The 24,797-nt window shown below is 41.3% G+C and overlaps 1 protein-coding gene across 2 annotated transcripts in view; it reads left to right on the forward strand.

The window, feature by feature from the left end:
* The window catches only part of LOC140719725 (lysophospholipid acyltransferase 2-like), an 81,546-nt gene that overhangs the window by 5,202 nt on the left and 51,547 nt on the right, over window positions 1–24,797 (forward strand). For both annotated transcript variants that reach the window (XM_073034545.1, XM_073034546.1), the window contains exons 2-3: window positions 1,502–1,647; window positions 23,118–23,195. In XM_073034545.1, the coding sequence (XP_072890646.1) occupies window positions 1,502–1,647; window positions 23,118–23,195 (224 nt within the window). The remainder of the gene's footprint in view (window positions 1–1,501; window positions 1,648–23,117; window positions 23,196–24,797) is intronic.

Consider the following 24,797-nt stretch of genomic DNA (forward strand, 5'->3'; position numbering starts at 1 on the left):
CAAGCTGGTTAAAAAGCAGATGCAATCCCTAGTTCATGATCTGGATTTCAACACCTGTTCTTAAAGGACAATGCTCTGTTGCCACACTTAACAAACTCAGACCTATATTGTCTCCAGATTATGTTTTTAAAAATAGTATTCCTTTTGAAAACCCCTCTTCAGACTGGCCCCTCCCTGTTAAAAGTTTCTCCACCCCTGTGAGCATCCCGGTTTTCTGTCATTCCAGCAAAATGACTGCACCTTGCCTTGTATAGACAGGGACTGCTTGAATTCCCAGCCTTAGCATCATTGGTTTCTGTCCTTCTCTGAGATGTGTCCTACATTCTGCTTGCTGGATCTCTCTTGGTCCCAGTAGTTCCTCTGTGATATGACTTGGTGCTAATTAATTTGATAATTGCTCCAGTGAAGCACCTTGAGACATTTTCTTGTGTTAATGCTGCCATGTAAACATAAATCTTTTTCAAAGTACAACCCTGAGATGGATTTTCCTGTGGATGTTCACAGTAAATACAAAGGAATCAATGAAAAAATGCACACACCACCAAGATGTTGAAACAATCAATGTGCAAAAGACAACAAACTGTGCAAATACCAAAAAAGATCATGGATAATAAGCAATAAGTATCAAGATCATAAGTTGTAGAGTCCTTAAAAGAAAGTACATAGGTTGGGGAATTAATTGAGTGATGGGTGAGTGAAGTTTTCACCTCTGGTTCAGGAGCTTGATGGTTGAATAACTGTTCCTGAACCTGGTGGTCTGGGTCTTCAGGTTCCTGTACCACCTTCCTGATGGCAGCAGTGAGAAGAGAGCATGGCCTGGAATGTGAGGGTTTTTGATGACAGATGCTACTTTCCTGCAACAGCACTCCTTGTAGATGTGTTCACTGATAGAGAGGGCTTTACCTACGATGAAATAGGCTGTATCCACTGCTTTTTGTAGGATTTTCTGTTCAAGGGCATTGGTGTTTCCAGGCTGTGATGCAGCCAGTCAATATACTCTCCACTACACATCTACAGAAGTTTGGCAAAGTATTATGAAGATAGAGGTTCAGTCATACCTTTGTAATGGTGTTTATGTGCTAGCCCCAGGAGAGATCCTCTGAAGTGCTAACACCGAGCAATTTAAAGTTGCAGATCCTCTCCACTTCTCATTCTTGATGAGGATTGACTCATAGAGGAGATATTCCTTCTCAGTAATTAGCTTCTTGGTCTTGCTGACATTGAATAAGAGATTGTTGTTGTGGCGCCATTCAGCCAGATCTTCAGTCTCATTCCTATATGCTGATTCATTGCCACCTTTGATTTGCCCAGCTACTGTGATAGCAGCGAACTTGAATATGGCATTGGAGCTGTGCTTAGCCACACAGTCAGAAATGTAAGGTGAACTCAGGGGACTCAGCACACAACCTTGTGGAACACCTGTACTGATGGAGATTGTGGAGGGAATGTTCTTTTCAATTTAAAGCATTACAAAGTTACACAGAATATTTTTTCTTTGCAGGTAAATTTTGCCATGTGCCAAGTTTTTGGATTGTTTGCAGCCTTCTTATTTCGGCACTACCTCCACCCAAGCAAGACCAGCCATGTCATTAGGCATGTGGTGGTCACCCTTCTGGGTCTTCACTTTGCATTCTTCTGCTTCGGCAGGTAAGCAGTAGTGTTAATTCAGTCACTAGCCCTGTTCTTGTTTCAGGTGCAAGTTCATTGAAACCAGGCCCTGGCATTGTGGGTTTCCGTAACAAAGGCAAGAAGTTTACCGTGAACAGTCAATGATAGTAATATCATTGTCAGGTCAGGCAGCATTAGTGGAGAGAGAAATAGACTTAACAGTTTGGATTAAAAGCCTTTCATCAGAACTGGGAAACTGAGACATTATCAGGTTTAAAAAGTGTTTGTAAATAGTTAAACTTGACTTCCCTCAAGCCTGAGGTGAAATATTGTAGACTGCAGATGCTGGAATGGGGATCCAAACACGCACACTACTGGAAGAACATCAGGAGTTCAAAATTCAAAGTAAGTTTATTATCAAAGTTCATATGTGTCACCATATACAGCCCTGTGATTGGTTTTCTTGTGTGAATTCACAGTAAATACAAGAAGCGCAATAGAATCAAAGAAATACCATACCCAACTGGTCAGACAAACAATCAATGTGTAAAAGACAACAAACTGTGCAAATGTAAAAGGAAAGATAAATAAATAAGCAATAAGTATCAAGAACATGAGATGAAGAGTCCTTGAAACTGAGTCCATAGATTCTGGGAATAGTTCAGTGTTGGGGTGAGTGAAGTTATTGCCTTTGGTTGAAGAGCCTAATGGTTGAAGATTAATAACTGCTCCTGAACCTGATGGTAGGGGTTCTGGGGCACCTGTACCATCTTCCTGATAGCAGTTGTGAGAAGAGAACGTGGCCTGGATGGTGGGGGTCTTTGTTGGATGCTGCTTTCCTACAACAGCACTCAATGTAGATGTGCTCAGTGATGGAAAAGGTTGTACCCACAATAGACTTGACCTTTTGTAGGCTTTTCTGGACTTGTAGGCTTGGTGTTTCCATACCAGGTCATGGTGTAACCAGTCAATATACTCTCTACCACACATCTATAGAGGCACTGCCTTGCTTTCCTCGTAATGATAATAGGACTCGATGGCAATCACTTGTCATGTGCCATGTCATATGATGTGGGCGATCATGGTCTCATGACCATGACTGTTCTTGGCAAATTTTTCTACAGAAGTACTTTGCCACTGCCTTTTTCTGGGCAGTGTCTTTACAAGACAGATGACCCCAGACGTTATGAATACTCTTCAGAGATTGCCTGGCATCAGTGATTGTATAACCAGGACTTGTGATATGCACCAGTTGTTCATTCAACCATCCACCACCTGCTCCCATGGCTTCACTTGACCCTGATCGGGGTGGGGAGGGGGTGCGTGGGGAGGTGCACAAAGCAGGTGTTACACTTTGCCCAAGGGTGACCTGCAGGCTAGTGGAAGGATGGAGTGCCTTAAACCTCCTTTGGTAGGGACGTATCTTCACCTTGTCACCCTCAGTGGCAATAAGTCACTAATAAAACTGAGGCCAAGCCCATGGTCCATGGTCAGAGTGGTACACAAACTTTTAAGGGAGAATGATACCTCCTCCATATATATGCACATTCATCCCCTGACCTGTGTTGGCTTCTGACGATTTATTTTTATTACTTTTTTTGCAGATCCTTTCATAGAATGGCACCCGTGCAGGCAAAATACATATATTGATGTTTGGAGTTGAGATTTTGTATCAGGACTGAAGGGGAAGAGGAAAGATTGCCAGTAGTGAACAGTGAGGGGGGATGGGACAGAGGCTGGAGGGTGATGGCGGAGGAGAAAAAACTGTTCCAAACGAGTGTGAATATTCAGGCTCCTGTACCTCCTACACAATGCTTGTAATAAGCATCGGTGTCAGATTATTATCATTGATATATGTCATGAAACTTATTGTTTTGTGAAAGCAAATATTAAAAAAATACTAATTACAATAAAAATAAATAGTGTGAAAGAGGTAGTGTTCATGGACCATTCAGAAATCTGATGGTAGAGAGGAAGAAGCTGTTCCTGAATCATTGAGTGTGGGTCCTCACACTCTATACCTCCTCCCAGATGGTGGTGATGAGAAGAGGGCATGCCCCTAACGGTGAGGTTCCTTAGTGATGGATGTTGCCTTCTTGAGGCACTGCCTCTTCAAGATGTCTTCGATAATGGGGAGGGGTTGTGATTGTGAAACTGGCTGAGTCTACAGTACTCAGTACGTTGGAGCCTCCACACCAGATGTAATTAGTCGGAATGATTCCACCTTGCATCGTTAAAAAAAATTGCAACAATCTTTGATGACATACCAAATCTCCTCAAACTCCTAATGAAGTATAGTTGTTGGTGTGCCTTCTTCATGATTGCATCAATGTGCTGGGACCAGGACAGATCCTGGTGAAGATGTCCTCCCTATAAAGAGAGAGATAGAGATTTAAAGTTTGTAAGAGAACTATAACAGATATGCAGTGAATTATTTTATGTAACAAGTTGTTGTGATCTGGTATGCACTGTTGGAAAAGTTGCCAGACACAGATCCATTAGAAACTATCAAATGGAAGTTAAGGAGTAACATGAAGAGTGATGAGGAAAATGCAGAGGAAGAGAGAATAATTATGTGGTTCTGTTGAAAAGCTGGCATAGTCTCATGACACAAAATAAACCACCTCATTCTGCATGATTCTAACTCATTCAATTCATCTACCTGCTTACTACAAATTGTAGTGAATCCAGTGATTCATTTATTGTTGAACTATCTGTCACAACTCTTTGTTCCATTGTTCTTGCAAAAATAGCAAATCCAAACTGCTTTTTCTGAAAACTCATGACTGCATCCCTGCCAATGTAACCTTCTACCCTTCTCCCCGATACATAGGCTGATGGATAAAGAACCAATAAAAATATAAGCCAATGTAGGAGTGCCTGTCAGCATTCACATGCAGGTGAATGTAATTGTGTGTATGTACTCATGTAATTGTCTGTGCACGTATGTGTGGATATAGGCAGAGAAGTGGGTGAAGCAGAGCCAGAGGCCATGGCAGGACAAGCCACTGCACGGGATGTACCATTGCTAGATATCAGAGGTGACCGACATAAGTTCTACCAATGGCTGGAAATAGCAGGGCTGAGGGGCAGCACAGAGGCGCTGCACAAGAACAGGCACTGAGCACCAGAGCAATAGAAGCAGGGGTCTGTCAGACAAGACCCACTATGCAGACAGTGCAAGGAATCCACTGAAACCATCCAACACATATTAGCAGGGTGCAAGATGCAGGCAGGTTCAGCATACACTGAAAGGCACAATCACGTTGCAGAAATTGTGTACAGGAACATCTATGCTGGATATGGGTTAGAAAATGACAGAAATAAGACCCTGTGGGGCTTCAAAATACAGACTGACAAGCAGATACTGGCCCACCAGCCAGTCATAGTAATACTAAACAAGGAACAGAAGAAAGCAGTAGTAATAGATGTGGCAATCCTGAATGACAGTAACATCAGGAAGAGAGAATATGAGATGCTGGCGAAATACCAGGGCTTGAAAGTGCAGATAGAAAGGTGGAGGAAGGTTAAAGCCAGAGTAATCCTGGTGGTGATAGGAGTACTTGAGATTGTGACACCTGGAGTGGGAGAATGGTTCCAACAAATCCCAGGAACAACATCTGAGATGTTGGTCCAGACGAGTGCACTACTAAAAACAGCAACTGCCTTCCTTTTAGGCTAAACCAGTCTGGCCATTCTCCTCTGACCTCTATCATTAACAGGGTGTTTTTACCAGTAGAACTACCACTCACTGGATGTAGTTTTGTTTTTCACACCTTTCTCCAGGTATGAAAATCCCAGGAGATCAGCAGTTCTTAAGATTCTCAAACCACCCTGTCTGGCACCAACAATCATTCCACAGTCAAAGTCATTTAGATCACGTTTCTTCCCCACTCTGATGTTTGTTCTGAACAACAACTGAACCTCTTGATCATGCCTGCATGTTTTTCCTGCACTGAGTTGCTGCTATGTGATTGGCTGATTTGATATTTGCATTAATGAGCAGGTTTACAGGTGTCCCTAATAAACTGTCCACAGAGTCAATATGTTTAGATATAGTTATTTTCTGTATGTGTGTATAATAACATCTTATTGAAAAAAATGTCCATTACAGGCTCTGAAAATATGGCAAATGTGCCATGTGTACTTTGATCCCTTGTGTCTGATGTGAAAATGAGTGGAACATAAATGTATTAACATAAAGCTGAGTACAATTTAGGACTTCGATCTGTTTTTCCAGTTTAGTGGTCAACTTGTAACTCTGGAAGAAGATGGGAGTGCTGTCGGAGTTCATATACCAATGCTATTCTCAGAGTTTACAGCAATAAGTCAGATGAGTGCAGGTTCACCACAAGGCCATGTGCTTAGCCCCTTGGTCTACCTGTTTTATATTCATGACTGTGTGGCTAAGCACAGCTCCAATGTCATATTTGAGTTTGATGAAGACACCACTGCCATTGGCCGAATCGAAGTTGGTGATGAATCAGTACATAGGAGGGAGACTGAAAATCTGGCTGAGAGGTGCCACAACAACAACCTCTCACTCAATGTCATCAAGACCAAGGAGATGATGATTGGCTTCAGGAGGAGGAAACCAGAGGTCCATGAACCAGGCCTCATCAGGGGGATCAGAGGTGGAGAGGATCAGCAACTTTAAATTCCTCAGTGTTATCATTTCAGAGGATCTACCCTGGGCCCTGCATATGACCGCAATTACAAAGAAAGCACAGTAATGCCTCTACTTAGAAGTTTGTGAAGATTCAGCATGGCATCTAAAACATTGACAAACTTCTACGAATGTGTGGTGGACAGTATATTGACTGGTTGCATCGTTTTCCTGATATGGAAACACCAATGTCCTTGTATGGAAAATCCTACAGCCCATTCCATCATGGGTAAAGCCCTTCCTAACATTGAGCATACTTACACAGAGAGCTGTTGCAGGAAAGCTGCGTCCATTATCACGGACCCCACCACTCAGGCCATGCTCTCTTCTCACTGCTGCCATCATGAAGAAGGTACAGGAGCCTCAAGACGCATACCACCGGGTCCAGGAATGGTCATTATGCCTTAACCATCGGACTCTTGAATTATAGGGTATAACTTCACTCACCCCAATCCTGAACTGTTCCCACAACCCATGGATTCTCTTTCAAGGTCTCTTCATCTTGTGTTCTAGTTATTTACTGCTTATTTATTTATTATTAGTATTATTCTTTTTGTATTTACACTGTTTGCTGTCTCCTGCATTTTGGTTGTTTGCCCGTCCTGTTGGATATGGTCTTTCATTGATTCTATTGTGTTTCTTGTACTTACTAGGTATGCCTACAAAAAATTCATCTAAGGGTTGTAAGTGGTGACATAGGTATTTTGATAATAAATTTGTTTTGAACTTTGGTACAGGAATTTTCTGCAATAATTGAATCACCACAAATATTTTTCCAGCCTGACTATCCAAAGTACAGTAATTCATTTTAATTTCTTCAGGCTGAGTCTGAAAGCACAAAGAAATATTTCAAGAATTCTTTTCACCTGATATTTAATAAATGTTTTCACCTACAGTTGATACACATTCAAATTTCACATTTGGCATCCAAGATCTAATGGACTGATCCTCGTCTAATTAGTAATAACACACTTTCCTGTTTGTCAGCTGCAGTGTGGTGTCAGCTGGCCAATTCTTGTCTATTTAAGACGATAAGATATATTCCGACCTTCACAGTCGGGGGGGGGGGGGGGAATCGCAAATACCTCCCAAAATGAACAGCAGAGAGCCATGACTTTCCTTGACTAATCAAAAGTCCTAATTTTTCAAACCCTGACTCTGCAGCCAGATCGACAAAATTATTGATCACTCATTCTCTTAAAGTGCCAAAAAATTTCCTTTTTGATCTATGCCTACATTTAATAGACTGCCTTTCCAGATGTGCTGATGGGTGGGATCAAAGGGTAGATCTTATTTTGTTGGAAAAATGCTACTACTGTTTTTGGATTGGAGCTGGCCTACAGTTTACGCATTCTAGTCCTTCCTATGTTGGTTCGGAAAATGAAATTAATGATTTTGGTTGTTTATGTTGATGCAAAAATATCCCAACTACTGACTAGTCTTTGCTTGTCACACTAATCCTTAGTTTGCACCTTGGAAGGTAGCTATTTACCGCATTGTATCTCTGAAGGTTCTTTAAAGAGCAACTTCCTTGGCTTCATTCCCCTATTCTTTCCTCATTTTCCTGCAATTGTTTTAGCCACTTCGAAATGTATCCAATTACCTCTCGAAAGCCATCATAATTCTTTCTCCATGACCTGTTTGGCTGATTCATTCCAGATTACAACACACCACTCCAAGTTTTGTTTCCTCTTGCCCTCACACTCGGTCACAAGATTCACTGATGTTATTGCTAGATACATAGCTCTTTCTGATTACACCTCCAAGAGAACCACAACCTTGTTTTAGGATTTGGAGCCTTGCATGTGTCAGTGACCTGGAGAGCTACGTTGGCTAGAGTCAGAGCTCTGCTTTAGGACTTGGTCGGGTCACCCAGGTCAAAAGATCGAGGACAGATGAAGAGTGGTCCTCTGGTTCTTCAGGTTCAGTGGGTTCAGCTCAGGACTAACAATCCTGACTGGTCAAGCAAAACTGTTACAGAAACAGCAATGAACATCCTTCTATATCTGTGTTTGATGGTATGGACAGACAGAGATGTAGGATCTTCATTGCTGCCCTAAATGCCAGCAGCAGACGGGCAGTGAATAAGTAAGTTTCTCATTGGAACATACAACAGAACATGACAGTGCAGGCCATTCAGCCCACGATATTGTGCCGATCAATCTAAACCTTCTCTTCCACATAGGCACATGGATGATGGAAAAATGGAGGGCTATCTAAGAGTTTCTTAAATGTCCCTCATGTGACTGCATCTACCTGCATTCCATGCACCCACCGCTCTGAGTTTAGAAAAAAAATCTTGACATCCCATCCGTACATTCCTCTAATCACTGAAAAATTATGCCCCCTTGTATTAGCCATTTTCATCCAAGGAAAAAGTCTCTGGCTGTCCATTTGATCTACGCCTCTTATCATCTTGTACAGATCTATAAAGTCACATGCTCACTCCCTCGCTCCAAAGAGAAAAGCCCTAGCTTGCTCAACTTATCTTCATAAGACATGCTTGTTAATCCAAGCAGCATTCCAATAAACCTCCTCTCTGCCCTCTCTCAAGCTTCCACATCCTTCCTATAATGAGGTGACCAGAACTGAACACAATGCTTCAAGAGTGGTCTAACCAGGGTTTTATAGAGCTGCAACATTATCTCACTGCTCTTGAAATTAATCCCCTGGCTAATGAAAGCCAACACACCATTTGCCTTCTCAGCAACCCTATCAGATATGGATGTGGACCCAAGATCCCTCTGTTCCTCCATACTGTTAAGAATCCTGCCATTAACCCTGTATTCCCCCTTCAACTTTGACCTTCCAAAGTGAATCAAATCACACTTTACTGGGTTGAACTTCAACTGATAATTGTTTATTATGTTCTTTGGTTTCAGAAAGAAAAACACCAATTTATCTAGTTTAAGTTTTACAATCTGGGTTATCATTTGGCCCATCGAGTCTGCTCAGCCATTTCATCGTGGCTGAGCCAATTTTCCTCTCAGCCCCAATCTCCTGCCTTCTCCCCATAACCCTTCATGCCCTGACCAAACAAGAATCTATCAACCTTTGCCTTAAATGTACATAAAGACTTGGCCTCCACAGCGGCCTGTGGCAAAGAATTCCATATTGTTAGATGGTTATGGATCAAAACTTCACTGCAGGGACTTGAGCACAGACCAGGCTAACAACCGATGCAGACTTTGAGAGTTACTTGTCATTTTGACGAGACAGTAAAACAAGTTATTACCTCTCACTGCATCAGGTAGAGGGGACAACTTCATTCAACCTCGCTCACCCCAACACTAACTTGTTCCCACAACCTATGGACTCACTTTCAAGGACTCTTCATCTCATGTTCTCGAAGCTTGTTGTTTCTTTATTATTGTTTTTATTTTTTCTTAGCCCAGGCTGGTAAAACCTGAGTAATGGCCACAGACAAGTACACTCATTTCTCAATTGCAAGGAACTTTTGGACTATTCTAGAGGTGCTTAGTATTGTGGCTTTCTGGAGATTTACGTAAATATTGCTGTGTAGCCCTAATTGTTTAGTGCTGTTGGATAGTGACTTTGGGTTGATACCAGTTATAGATATTACTGTTGGGACAGTGTACACCCTGTTCATGTTCCATAGTCTTTCAATTTCCTTTTTTTAATTCAATGTAATTCTGGTGTCTTCGCTTATTGATTTCTGTATGTTATGTGTTTTTGGAATGACTATTAAGTTGTTCTTCCTTCTTTATCCTGTAATATTATATCCAGACAGTTAATATGGATTTCCCAATCTGTAGTAATGGATCAGTTGTAATATAATTTGTCGGACTCTGACTCTAAAGCTGGATCAGGCTTTATTTAGAATAAGGTATGGACTCTTTTATGAATTTGTATTTTAAAGCAAGGTTTTGGTGAAAGGTGGTTGTGACTAGATTTTGCCTGTGTAAGTAATCAGATTGAGTTAAACTGCTGCAGGATCCTGTAACGTGCTGAATAGTTTCTGGTTTCTCTTGGCATTTTCTGCATTTATCATCTTGAGTCTGTCGGTCTTTTATGATGTATTTTTAATAACTTTTGTGTTAACCACATGGTGATGTATCACCACAAGGAACTCCTCCGCCTCTGGGAAGAGGTCTCCAACTCTGAGCCAGGCGTTCAAAGCTTCCTTGTCATCATCTAGTCTGCTCAGACTGTGGGGATGTCTTCCATGGAAGGTCATGCTCTTCCATTGGTTGATCTTTTCTTCTGTCTTCAAGTGCACATAGTGTTTTCTAAAATTTATCATTTTAGTTCTTATTTCTCATTGTAAGTTCTCTAGATCTGTTTTTGGACCAAGATATAATGCCAAAAGAATATGTCAATATGGGAATACTGACTATGTTTATTGCCTTTGATATAATTTTACCGTTGAGCTTTGGCAGATTTTTTAAAGCCTTGAAGTAAATTCTGTCAAAGGCTTTTCTTTTATCGCATTATGATCTATTTTCTTTGCTTGTTCATATCCCAGACACTTATGTTTTATATTCATCTGTCAGTTGTATTGTTTAGTTTTGTGTTCAATTAGCTCTATTGCACCTTTCTTTATGTGTAATGTTCTACATTTATCCAGTCCAAAGTTCATGTCCGTATCTTTCAAAAATAGTTCTACTATTTAACTTAATTGCTTTAGCTTTTTTGATGAAAGAGCATATAATTTCAAATCATCCATGTATAGAAGGTGTGTCAATGTATAATTTGTTTGGTTGTCTCTGATTTGATACCCTATTTTTGTCCAAATCAGTAAATTAGAGAGCAAGTTTAAAGCTAGACAAAACCATACTGGGCTTAGTGAGTTGCCTTGGCAAATGCCTCTATTTACTTTGATAACGGTGGTTGTTTCCTTTTGGTTGTTAATAGATAGGGTGATTATAGTACGCAAACACTTCATCAGATGTTGTCGGAACTTCACAAAAATTGGGTGTAGTGTGTGTGTATCGAACTTTAATTAACCATTAGTGTGGGACAGAGTCAAATGCATTTTGATAGTCAATATAACAATGTGAAAAATTTGTTTTACTGCAGTGCTTGGTTTAGAATTATGGAATCTACTATCAGACATTCTTTACATCCTTTCCTACTCTCACAGTATCCTTCTTCTATAAATACACTGTAGTTATCTAAGTGAGTGGTGATTAGTTGTGAAGATGCATTATGTTACATTTTTATTATAGTTTGCAAACAGGTACTAGGATGATATTTTGATGGGATTATTATTATTATTATGTTTCTTTTTCTTCTTGCACAGTTTGTTGTCCTTTACACATTAATTGTTTGTCCTGTGGGGGCAGTCTTTCATTAATCCTATAGTGTTTTTGTATTTACGGTGAATGCCCGCAAGAAAATTGAATTTCATGGTTCCTGTTATCCTAGTTAAAACTTGTTTCTAAAATAATATTGCTAAATCTGAGATTTCATATTACAAGTCATTGGGGCTTGCTGTATGCAAAATGCCTTCGTGTATAACAGTGAAAGAATTTCAAAGATACTTCATTGGATGTAAATTGTTAAAGGTCTGTAGTGAGGAAGGCAAATGCAATGTTAGCATTCTTTTCAAGAGGATTAGAATATAAGAGCAAGGATGTAATGTTGAAACTTTATAAAGCACTGGTGAGGCCTTATGTGGAGTATTGTGAGTGGGTTTGGGCCCCTTATCTTTGAAAGGGTATGCTGAAACTAGAGGAGGTTCACAAAAATGATTCCAGGATTGAATGGCTTGTCATATGAAGAGTGTCTGATGGCACTGTTTTCATTAGAAATCAGAAGAATGAGGGGTGACCTCAATGAAATCTATTGAATGGTGAAAGGCCTGATGGAGTGGATGTGGAGAAGATGTTTCTTATGGTGGGAGAGTCTAACAGCAGAGGAGACAGCCTCAGAATAGAGAGTCATCCTTTTTGAATGGAGTTGAAATGGCAGAGCAGACTCAATGGGCCAAATGGCCTAATTCTGCTCATGTAACTAGTTCTCATGGTTATAGAAAGTGCAATCAAGTGCTTGTTTCCTTTTTATTGTGCCATCTCTCCTGCCTCCCTACACAGCAGTGACCAAGCCACAAAGATAAAGACTTTGATTTGAAAATAACTGAAGTAGAGGTTGGGGTTAACATTTCGTAGGAGCTTGTTGCAAAATGCTAGCGGTTTCACACTGAACTGCTGGCACTTATGCTCAAATGGGTCAGGAAGACCAAAAACTTGAGCTAGGGAATGTTCCTGTTGAACATGTGCCAGGCTTGAACTGGCACAACAAACCCATTCATTTGAAAAGAATTCCTACAAGGCAGAAGGGGAATTACATGGTAATTCACATTTTTCTGAATTGCTTCAGTTTGTGCTGTTGGACTTATTTACCTAGGTACTTCATATCCTTCTATTTTTAAAGAAAAAATTTAATTGTTTGATTTTTTTTGAATCATCTTGGAAGGCATTGAAATGTTGGGGACGTTCTGAGGCTTATAAAGCCTTTGCCAGCTGTCAAAGCTCTTTCTGTCTCTATGTGGATGGGCTTATTCAGCCTGGCCCATCTGAACCAATGACGTGAGGCAAGACCCTGCTGTGACACTGGGCCCTTGCCATTTAGGAATAGATGAGGACTTGCCAGAAAATCAGCAACAAATCTGGAAAATGTAAGTGTGTGCTTTATCCAGATGTCAATGGCGAGCAAGGCCTGCCTGTTCCTGGCAAGATTACTGACTTCAATGTTGAATGGAAGAAAAACGAAAATGAAAATTTAGGTTTGAAGTCAAGAAATTTGCGACCAAAGGGCAGTGATTTGTATTGTGAATCCTTGACGTCCGGTATGGTCTTTTCTGAAAATCTCTCATTAGCATTTCTTTGGTATATTTAGATGCAATTATACCACATCAAATTAACCCCTTGAGTCTATGCAGGTTATTGAGCAGCCATTTGTGTTAATCCAATACTTATTCTGTTTGTTCTTCTCACATCCATTTCAGTAGCCCCCAGATTCCACCATTAACTCTTTCAGTTGCTCCCAGATTCCTCCATTAACCCGCAGACTAGGAGCAATCGACAGTCCCGAATTACCTGCACGACTTTGGAAGCACCCAAGGGAAAGCTGTGGTCACAGGGGAAAATGCACAAATTTCAAACGCTGATGGTCAGGAGTCAACTCTGGCTGCTGAAGCAGGGAGGTAACAGTGCATCTGGTGCACTGTCATTTCTGTTCATCTGACTTGATAATCCATGCAAGAAAGCAATTTGACAAGCTTAAACTGTTCAGATCAAAATAATTACTATTGCTTTATCATCTTTGTCAAATTCCATTTGAATAAAATTGTGAGGGTATTCTGACATATACCTCTTTAATCTGTCTTCCCCCCCCCCCCTTCCAGTACTGAATAAGGGTCTCAGATCAAAATGTTGACTGTTTATTCATTTCCATAGATGCTGCCTGACCTGCTGAGTTCCACCAACATTTTGTGTGTGTTGCTTTGACGTACACTTTGGTTAAAAATATTGCTGAAACACATTTCTAAACACAGCCTTGTAGCATAACTGTAGTGCTTATTTAAAAATAATTAGCTGGCATTATTTATGAGTGAACTATAATTACTGACAGCTTCATATTTTTTGAAAGTAAGCTCAAGGAGTTATTCAAAGTTCTGTGAATTTATTATTAAAGTACATGTATATCACCATATACAACCCTGAGATTAGTTTTCCTGTGGACAAACTCAGTAAACCCAGAACAGAATCAACATCATCATAATCATCATGTGTTGTGTAGTATGACCGTGATTGTTCTTGGCAAATATTTCTACAGTAGTGGTTTGATGTTATCTTGTTCTGGGCAGTGACTTTACAGGACGGGTGACCCCAGCCGTTATCAATAATCTTCAGAACCAGGACTTGTGATCTGCACCCACCCACCGCCTGCTGATATGACCATCCATCACCTGCTCTCATGACTTCACATGACCTTGAGTGGGGGGCAAAACAATTGCTACACCTTGCCAAAGGGTACCCTGCAGGCTAGCGGAGGGAAGGAGCACCTTACACCTCCTTTGGTAGAGACGTATTCCCATCCCGCCACCCATCATAATAGAACAACAGCGATAATAGAATCAATGAAAGATAGTTATTAGATTCGTATTAAGAGTTAAACCTGCACTCAGCAGAGACAACACTCAATTGTGCAGTAGTAATATCACCTCAACTGGGAACGAAACATTTGCAACTTAACCACCAGGCTTGGCCACAAACCTACAATCAAGATCTATATGATTAGTAACGTTTCATTCCTGATCTTTACCATTTCATATCAATGTCAACATGACACGCAACTTTCCTCACTTCAAATGATACCACACACTTCCTTGTTCCAAAATAATTGCCTTGGGACACTCTGGAGATGGGGAGGATAGAGTGTGAGTTGTTTTTTTCATATGGTTTATTGATGCTCATTGTCAGAGGTGTAGGGACAAGTCACAGGCTGTGCCGTTATGTCTTTTATGAAATTCACTTGCTCCAGATGACCCCTCCCTTGCTTTCTTGTGAAACCACCCTCCAGGTTTGCTCTCCTCACTTTCAGGAACAAGAAACTAATTAAGGGGTTCCAAATCTGGGGTCCACAGACTCCTTGCTTAATGGTATTGGTCCATGACTGAGAATCCCTGAAGATGTCTAGATGATCCTGAGAGCAAAAATCTGAGGGAAAATTCATCGAAGCATTTAAAGAAAACTTTTTCTCCTCATCTTTTTGCACAGCTTCTTTATAATGAAACATCTGCTACAAGTCAGAAAAGTTTTTCTTTGGAGGTGGTCGGTGGAAGTGTTGGTTGGCAGCTACAGATCATTAGCTGAAACTTCCGGAAATACACCCAGACATTGTTGTCTCCCAGAGGTACACATGGGCAGCATCGGCTCCCAGCAGGAAATAATGATCCACAGTTATTTTTGCTGTCCATTCTCTTTTCAATGGGCTGTGTACTTACTCAGCATCAATCAATATCTCTAATTCAATTTTCCAGAGAGTCTTCTTAAAAGAATAAAAACAGGAAGTTGTCCAATATTTCAAGAACCACTCCTTAATTTTTCTGTTATTCCAAGATGATAATACCATTGTAGCCAGATGTTTTCCCCTTAGGAACACTGTTCTATGTATTATGATCTAATAACAAGTTAAGCAATACGTTATAAAAGATTCTGCAGGTGCTGGAAGTTGCTCCAGCTTTTTGAGTGTATTTTTGTGTTTTCTTGATGAAGAGAACAGCTTGGTATAATCTTCATGATGTTGTTCTCTTTTACTAGGATGAAGCACTTGGACTGATTGGTTGATAAGCCATTTTCACAATGCCATCCAACATGTGACATGAAGTCAACTTGGTTGTCAGGTGTCAGGGATGACTCAATGGGCTGAATTCTCAGCTCTGAGTCAGATGTTCATTACAGTCCTACTTCAGAGATTGAGGCTAATAGTCTCATAACAATATTGAGGGAGAGTTGCACAGCTAGATATGTTATATCTCAGATCAAAAATAAAATGAAGGTCTTGTCTGATTAATCAGATGGACGAAAATAAGTTATTTTTGAAGCTGCTCGTAACTTGCCCAATGTGTATACTCAATATACAACATTCAAACAGATGAGGTAGTCTTGCTGTTTGTGAGAGTTTGCTAAATGCACATTGACTGATAAGTTAACAACATTAAAACAATGTCTGCTCTTCAAAGGTTCCTCTTTGGCTGTTTTAAAAAAACACCCTGAGCTCTCCAGAAATTGCAAAAGAATTCATAGAAATATTAATTCTATTTTTTAAGCTCTGTTAGAAGATTCTAAGTGGATTAGCAGATCTGGCACTGATAGAGTCAGCTACCATCTGGTTATTTTTAGATAACAGAGTGATTTCATTGTTAATGTGAATCAGAGGCACATCCGTTTGAGTGGGTTTTTTTTCTGTCCAGCCTTTTTGGCAGCTTCTCTTATTGAGGTTTCAGCCGAATCAAAAAGCCAATATAGGACTGAGCAAACTATTCCATTGACTGGAAGCCCCAGAGATGAGGTGTGGTAGCCATACTGAGGAACCACCAAAAGAAAAGGATAAACCCAGACAGAAGGAAAATTCCCAGACTGATCATGTGTTACATCTTACAGAAGGCAGAAACATCGCAACTATTAAGTTAGGATAAGGATCCTTACTTAGTGCCTTTGACATGGTGTAATATCCTTGGATACTTCACAGTTGTACTATTGAACAAAACATAAGGCGATGGCAGGAAAGATGACCAGAAACTTGAAAAAACAATTGTCAGAACGAATCATGACCTGCTAAACATTGACCGTTTCTCATGTCTGTCTGTGCTGTTTGTTTTATTTTGCACATTGATTGTTTGTGTGGAGCTTTTCATTGATTCTATTGCATTACTGTGAATGCCTGCAGGAAAATGGATCTCAGGGTAGTATATGGTGACATATATGTACTTTGAGAATAAATTTGCTTTCTATTGATGCTACCCAAGACTGCGAAGCATTTCCGGCAGTTTCTGCTTTGATAAAAAAATTCACATTTCTTCTATCTGCAGTGCTTGTTTTAATTCAGTCGACGTTTCGGGCCAAGACCCTTTGTCAGTCCTGACGAAGGGTTTTGGCCCGAAATGTCGACTGTACTTCTAGATGCTGCCTGGCCTGCTGCGTTCCACCAGCATTTTGTGTGTGTGTTGCTTGAATTTCTGCAGATTTCCTTGTGTTTTTGTTTTAATACGTCAGCTTGCTGAAAGAATTAAGTTTGACCGAGTGGCCACTTTATTAGGTACACCTCATTAAGGCAAACATCTAATCAGGCAATCATGTGGCAGCAACTCACTGCATAAAAGCATGCAAACACGGTCAAGAGGTTCAGTTGCTGTTCAGACCAAACATCAAAATGGGGAGGAATTGTGATGAAGCTGGCAGGAGGATGACAGTAACTCAAGTAACCATGTGTTACAACAGTGGTGTGCAGAAGAGCATCTCTGAATGCACAGCACATTGAAGCCTGAAGCTACAGCAGCAGAAGACCATGAACAAAGTGGGCACAGAGTGTATATTGGCTTAAAGTAGGAAGAGAATTGGAGAACCTTTAAAGAGGGAGTTTCTGAATTCAGGGCCTAGGTGGCTGAGAGCCACCAGTATGAGTGAGATGAAAATTGGGGGAGTCACAAGAGGCCAAAACGAGGAATACAGCAATTGTATAGGATTGTAAAGTAGGAGGAAGTTACAGAGATGGGGATAGTTTAACAGGCAAGGATGTGCTTCAGAAGCTAATTGCTCACAAGAGGGTGCTGTGAAGAGCTGTAGGATAATGAATGCTCTGTTTTAATGATTCTGGGTCAACGATTAGCTTTGGCTTGGACTGTACAGTGATCTCTGCTGCACTTCAAAGTACTCAGTGGGAAATTCCCAAGTAAGTAGAAAGGACTTCACTGCTTCAGCCAAAAGCCGGTTTCTCTGCTAAAGCAGTGTTCCATCAGCTTTTCTTTGATGTTACTCAACTGGATCAGAGTAGGGTTTCAGCCCACTGTCCTCTGACTGACAAGGAGGGGATGTTCACAGAGTTACAGATGGTATCTGTTAGGTTTGGTAACTTTAGATAAAATCTTATTAAGGGCGAAGAGAAGCTTGCATCATAGCATTATGATGTATGGAATTCACTTATTTTACATATAACCTGTAATGAATTATTTAAGCAAAAGAATGTTTAACCAGCAATGTATTTACAAGATTACTGAAATATTAAATACACAACAGTATTTACATTCAGTGGCCACTATATTAGGTACACCTAATTAGCTAAAGAATGCTTTTAGAACATTGACCTTCATAAATCAAAATATTGAGTACAGGGGATGGGATGTTCTGTTGAAGTTGTATAAAACTTCGGTGAGCCCTAATTTATATATTGTGGTCACCCACCTACAGAGGAAATTTACAAGGATGTTGCTGGGTCTGGAAGACCTGAGTTATAAGGGAAGATTGTATAGGTTAGGACTTTATTCCTTGGAATGTAGAAGATTGAGAAGAGATTGGATAGAGGTATACAGAACTGAGGGGTATAGAGAGCGTAAATGCAAGCAGGCTTTTTCCACTGAGGGTGAGTGGGTCTACAACCAGAGGTCATAGGTTATGGGGGAAAGTTTAAGGAGTACGTTATTATTTTTGTTGATCTTTTTATCGAGATACATCACAGAACAGGCCCTTCTGGCCCTTTGAGCCATGCCACCCAGCAAACCCTTAATTTAACCCTAGCCTAATCATGGGGCAATTTACAATGACCAATTAACCTACCAACCGGTATGTCTTTGTACTGTGGGAGGAACCCCAGGAGGTAATGGGGTGAATGTACAAACGCCTTGCAAGCAGTGGAGGGAATTGAATTTGGGTTGCCTGCACTATAAAACGTTGAGCTAACCATTCGCTCCACCAGGTTACTAACTCTTTGTCTTGTATGCGCTTGTTCTTTCACTGATCCTGTTTACAGCTACTGTTCTATAGATTTGCTGAGTATGTCCTTCGGAAAATGAATCTCATGGTTGTATATGGTGATGTCTCTGTATTCTGATAATTTTTACTTGAACTTCAGCCAAAGGGTGGTGAGAGTGTGGAACGAGCTGCCAGCACAAGTGGTGCGTGCAAGTTTAATTTTGACATTTAAGAAAAGTTTGGGTAGGTACATGGATGGTAGGGTAAGGAGGGGTATGGTGCAGTGCAGGTCAATGGGAGTAGGCAGTTTAAATGGACAGCACAGACTTGATGGGCTGAAGGGCCTGTTTCTGTGCTGTACAAACCACCCCATGACTTTGACTCTGACTATACACTTGCTCATTAATGCAAATATCTAATCAACCAGTCGTGCGGCTGAACAACTGAATGCATGAAAGCATGCAGACTTGGTCATGAGGTTCAGTTGTTGTTCAGACCAAACAGCAGAATGGGGAAGGAATGTGATCGAAGTGACTTTGACTGTGGAGTGAGTGGTGCCAGATGGGGTGGTTTGCGTATCTCAGGATCAGCTGATCTCCTGGGATTTTCACACACAGTGGTCTCCAGACCTTACAGAGATTAGTGAGGAAAAACAGAAAAAAAAACATCCTCTGAGCAGCAGATCAGTGGGTGAAAACAACTTGTTAATGAGAGAGGTCGGAGGAGAATGGCCAGACTGGTTCAAGCTGACAACAAGGTAACAGTCACTCAAATAACCACGTGCTACAACAGCAGCATGCAGAAGAGCATCTCTGAGAGCACAACACATTGACGTTTGAAGCTGAATGGCTACAGCAGCAGAAGACCATGAATGTCCACTCAGTGGCCACTTTAAGTTCAGGAGGTAACTAATAATGTGGCCTACTGAGTGTAGATTAACAATGCAATAAGCTGTAGAGGTTGAATTGTCTTACACTCCAGGCTAGCCGAGTGAGACTGCCTGAACAGTGGTGCTGGAAGAGCAAATTACATCCCCATCTTCATCTACCCCCCTTACCTCACCTCTCATACTTGACCAAAACCAATTTTTAATATTGATTTTAAGATAAAACACAAGGCTCTTTATTAACATTTGGGAGAGGTATAGAGCCTGCTTTTAGTAGCCAATGGATGCCTGAAAATACTCCAACATATCCGTATTTTCACAATACAGTGCAGTTTCTACCTTGCCAGGAACTGATAAATGATTTTGTTTATTTGGTTTTTTTTAAGAGTTACAACATGATAACAGGCCCTTCTGACTTAATGAGCCTGCATCACCCAATTACATCCATGTGACCAATTAACTTACCAACCCATACATCTATGAGGAGCGCTTGAGGTCTCTGGTCCTCTACTCACAGGAATTCTGAAGAATGGGAGGGGATCCCATTGAAACATATCAAATGTTGAAAGGGCTCAATAGAGAGAATGCTTCCTATGGTGGGGGAGTCTAAGACCAGAGGGCATAGCCTTGGAATAAAGGGACGTCCTTTTAGAATGGAGATGACGAGGAATTCCTCTAGCCAGAGAGTGGTGACTCTGTGGAATTCGTTGCCACAGTGACTGTGGAGGCCATGTCTTGGTTTAGTTTAAGGCAGAGATTGATAGATTATTGATTGGTCTGTGCATGAAGGCTTACGGGGAGAAGGCAGGGGATTGGGGCTGAGAGGGAAATGGATCAGCCATGATGAAGTGGTGGAGCAGACTTGATGGGCCAAATGGCCGAATTCTGCTCCTGGGTCACTGGTGCTGTAATTGCGAAATGCTAACCGCTGTGCTGCCCGAATTTGTATTTGTCATGGCTTGCATGCTTCAAGCAGGAGTAATCTTCCATATTAAGGTGTTCGTTTTATTTGAAGCACTGATAAGGTGCAAAAATATAAATTTATAAGAGTGACACTGGAAGTGAGAAGAAGAAGAAAGCCCTTAGCTCCGAATGGAGTCATGGGGGACGCTGTCATTTTACAGCGTTTTCTTTAGCAGGCTTTGTTGTTTTTACAAGGCCGAGTTACTAACTCAATGCTCAACCCAGCGCAGGTGGAAAGCGTGCAAGGGAGGGAGCCGGCTGATTTTGAACTCGGGAGCCTTCTCTGTGAAGTCCGGCACCGATGCCACCAGGCCACCAGCCGGGAACTGAAAGTCGGAGATTAGAACTAAAAGAAAAAATAAACTGGCTTTTCAGCTTTTAAATTAAAAACACGTGATTCTGCCGATGCAGGAAATCCAGAGCAACACACACAAAATGCTGGGGAGCTCACCAGCATCTATGGAGAGGAATAGAGAGTCTAGGCTTTGGGCCGAGACCCTTTGTCAGGACCCTTTAAACCAAACTGAAGGTTGACTTGACAGAGGCTTGATAAAGTAAGGTTTAGATACAGTAATGACAAATCTACCTCTATACTGGGGACTGGGATATGCTTCATTTATCATTCAGTAGGTATAAATTAACCTCATGGTGGGGAAAACAAAATCAAAGAAAGCATCACTGGAGAGTGTGGTGAGAATGTGCAAATAGTATCAATCGTTCGTTATGTGCCATGACGTATGACATGGGTGATCGTAGTCTTCCCGTGACCATGGTAGTTCATGGCAAATTTTTCTACAGAAGTGGTTTGCCATTGCTGCCTTCCGGGCAGTGTCTTTACAAGACGGGTGACCCCAGCCATTACCAATACTCTTCAGAGATTGTCTACCTGGCATCAGTATTTGCATAACCAGGATGTGATATGCACCAGCTGCTCATACAACCATCCACCACCTTCACTCATGGTATCACTATTTTACACACACTCTGCAGAACATGGAGGGTCAGTTAATCTGCTCTTGTGGAGTCTGCCAACACCAGTTATAAACTGATGTGGCAAATTCCATAAGAACAGCTTTCCTGACCCTCCATCTTCTGCAGTAAGTGTGTAAAATTGGCTGGCTTTTGGCTGTACAATGAAACAATTAGCAACTTAGTTTCATTCAGCACTGAACCAAGCCCTTTGGCCCAACTGGCCCATGCTAACCAAGATGTTTCATCCAAGTGAGTCCCATTTGACATAATTTGGCCTAGAGTATAAACCTTTGCAGCCCACATACAGAACATCATAATTTTGTAATTTTCTTTGGCACATTCTATTAAATTTATACATGGTACAAATTCTAAAAATTCTTGGCTGTTGGGATTATGAGGGTGGAGAGGAGAGTGGTATGATTTTTCTATGCCAGTATAGACTAGATGGTCTGAATAGCTTGTTTCTGTGCTACACAGTCTGTACAATTTGTCACCTTTTGTTACATCCGGATTCCATTACATAATGGACTTCCACATTTGTGGAAGTCGAATCTGGATAAAGCCACTCAGAGACCATATAAGTATAAACCCTTTATCCAAAGTCTCTGGGGCGTTCTGTTAGTCGCTCAAACAGGAACAGTCTGCGACTGTGACTGTTCCTGCTCGTTCCACCAATTAACTCACAATTCCCGTTACAGAAAGGATATAGTTGTTTAGATACCCCCACACAAGGCAGGCTGGAGCCAGCCTCATCCATGTGCATCACAGTACCGAGAGACGAATTACAGAATAGGCATAATGGCTCACATACACAGAACAGGCTAGAGCGGTCTTAACTATGTGCTTGACTGCACAAGGAGACAGGTACCCTGAAACACTAGCTGGCTAACTTCGAGAAGAAATATTGCTCAGCATTGAATAGCAAAATTAGCACATCTGTTGATCAGCTAGGTTTCTTGCAGAAAAAAAACAGCCTGCTATGTTTAACTGACCGTGTTAACCTTTTACATACTTTATCAAAATCTACAACAAAACCGACAGTGAAATGCATCATTTTGCATTAACAACCAACACAACCTCAGGATGTGCCGGGGGCAGCCCGCAAATGTCGACAGACATTCTGGTGCCAATGTAGCATGCCCACAATGCTCAGCAAAATAACACACCACAACCAAACAGAGCACAAAACAACAAGCCCCTTTCCTCCTCCCACACGTACAGGCCTCCAACCCTGGGACAGGTCACCTCCGGGCCGCCATCCTCCAGTTCCTGGCCAGACTCGCATTCACCGGGGTCTGCCCCCAGACATGCTGACCAGGGGGCTTTGACTGTTGGGCCTCGACTTCCAGACTCACTGCCTTCGGTCTTCAAGCTTTGCTGTTTGAACTTACTGACCTCAGGACTATGGGGCTTTGAACGCTGGCCTTGAACTATGGACTCGTACCAGTGTCAGGCACTGGGACTCACCAACCTAAGGGAGGCAGTGGCAAGGGGGAGGGGTCATTTGGGGTCATTTCTGGCCATGATTTGCAAACTATTAACAGTGCGAATCATTTCCTGTACTAAAAGTGATTTTTTTCCATTTCAGATATGCTATTCACTTCCTTGTAGAGGTATTGCTGTTATACGGTGTCATGGTGACAGTACACATCAAAAACATTCACAAGTAAGTCAATATTTAATTCTTCCTAAGAATTTGCAAGTTGCCAGCATTCGATGATGAATTCACCATTTAATTTCTCTGTTTGATATCAAATAAAATCAGTGTTAATATCATAGTTACTAACCCTGATCTGATTGTAATTTCAGTGCCAATTTGCTCATTTCCTAAATGGCCCAGGATTATGTTTTGTGAGGCTGTGGCCTTATTTAAGTGAGAGACATGATCAGGTTTCCTGTAACCATGATATCTCTGAAATCACCACTGCATGCATTTTTGTTTTGAGACATTTAGGTAGAACAAGGGTTTTGAGAGATCAATCAATATCTTCTACAAGAATGCAGAAAACTCCAGTGATGGCTATGGTCTATGAGAATGGTACATTGTTAAATGAAAAACTGATGGAGAACATGCAGTACTGGCTTTAGTTAGGTATTGGGGAGGTGGCTACTGCACAGGATCGAATGAAGCTGCAGAAAGTTGTAAAGTCAGTCAGCTCAATTGTGAGTATTAGCCTCTCCAAAATCCAGCATTTCTTCAAGGAATGATGCCTCAAAAAGGTGGTATCCATCATTAAGGACCCCATTCCCAGGAATGTGAAGGGTCATCCTTACTTTTATTTCCTAGCCTTGCTTCCACTCAGGCTTTTCTTTCAAATCTACACTACCAAATTCTCTCCATAACTTTGTCTTATTCTGCCTCTGCTCTGTATCCCTCCCTGTGGCCAATCCTCTATCACATCAGTTTTCCATGGGGGGTGGGGGAGGAAAGTGTCAGGATTCCCCAACTTTTCAAAAATCTAATGATTTCAGACTTTATGTATAATACAGAGAGATAACTGAGTAAAGAATTTTCTTTGTATGGTGGCTGTAGATAGCTGATTTCTTCTTCTCTTGATGATCTCCCATTCCTCTAATTCCAGTCTTCAGTATCTATATTGTGAATTCCTTCCTGAATCTTGTAGGTCACAATATGATCATATTGCTGTGTCATCTCCACTCATAACCCCCCCCTCCCTGTACAGTCATCAGTTGAGAGCTACCCAAAACTATTATGCCTCCTCATCTCACCTAATATATAAAATCTAAAATTTCCTTAAAATTTGGGTGCTCCTCAAAGCTTTCAATTGAGAGTTTGGTATGTGTTCTCATACTGACCAGCCATATAAATGCAGGCCATTAATTAATGTTGGTAATGATTGTTGCATTGGAGTTTTGGTGATCTAGGAGAAGACCTGATTGATATTAGGCATGGGGATGTGCTGGTGAAATATAAATTAAACAATTGACCATTATGCCACTGGAGTTTAGGACAGTAATGAAGGTCCTCCATCTCTGCCCGTCTGTGGCCATATAAGAAGGAGTCCTTATTGCTGTTTCTGTAACAATTTTGTTTTATCAGTCAGCGTTGTTAGCCCCGAGATGAACCCCTGAATCTGGAGGACTGGTGGACCACTTCTTGTGTGGCCTCTACCCTTTGACTTGTTTGGCAAGGTGACCCTACCAACAGTCAAAGCGTGAAGCCCTGACTCCAGCCAATATAGCTCTCCAGGTCACTGAGGCATGCAAGTTTAAAACTCTACCAAGCTTGTTGGCCTCTCAGAGGGTG

This window comes from Hemitrygon akajei, chromosome 32 (genome assembly GCF_048418815.1).
Source record: "Hemitrygon akajei chromosome 32, sHemAka1.3, whole genome shotgun sequence".
Lineage (NCBI taxonomy): Eukaryota > Metazoa > Chordata > Chondrichthyes > Myliobatiformes > Dasyatidae > Hemitrygon > Hemitrygon akajei.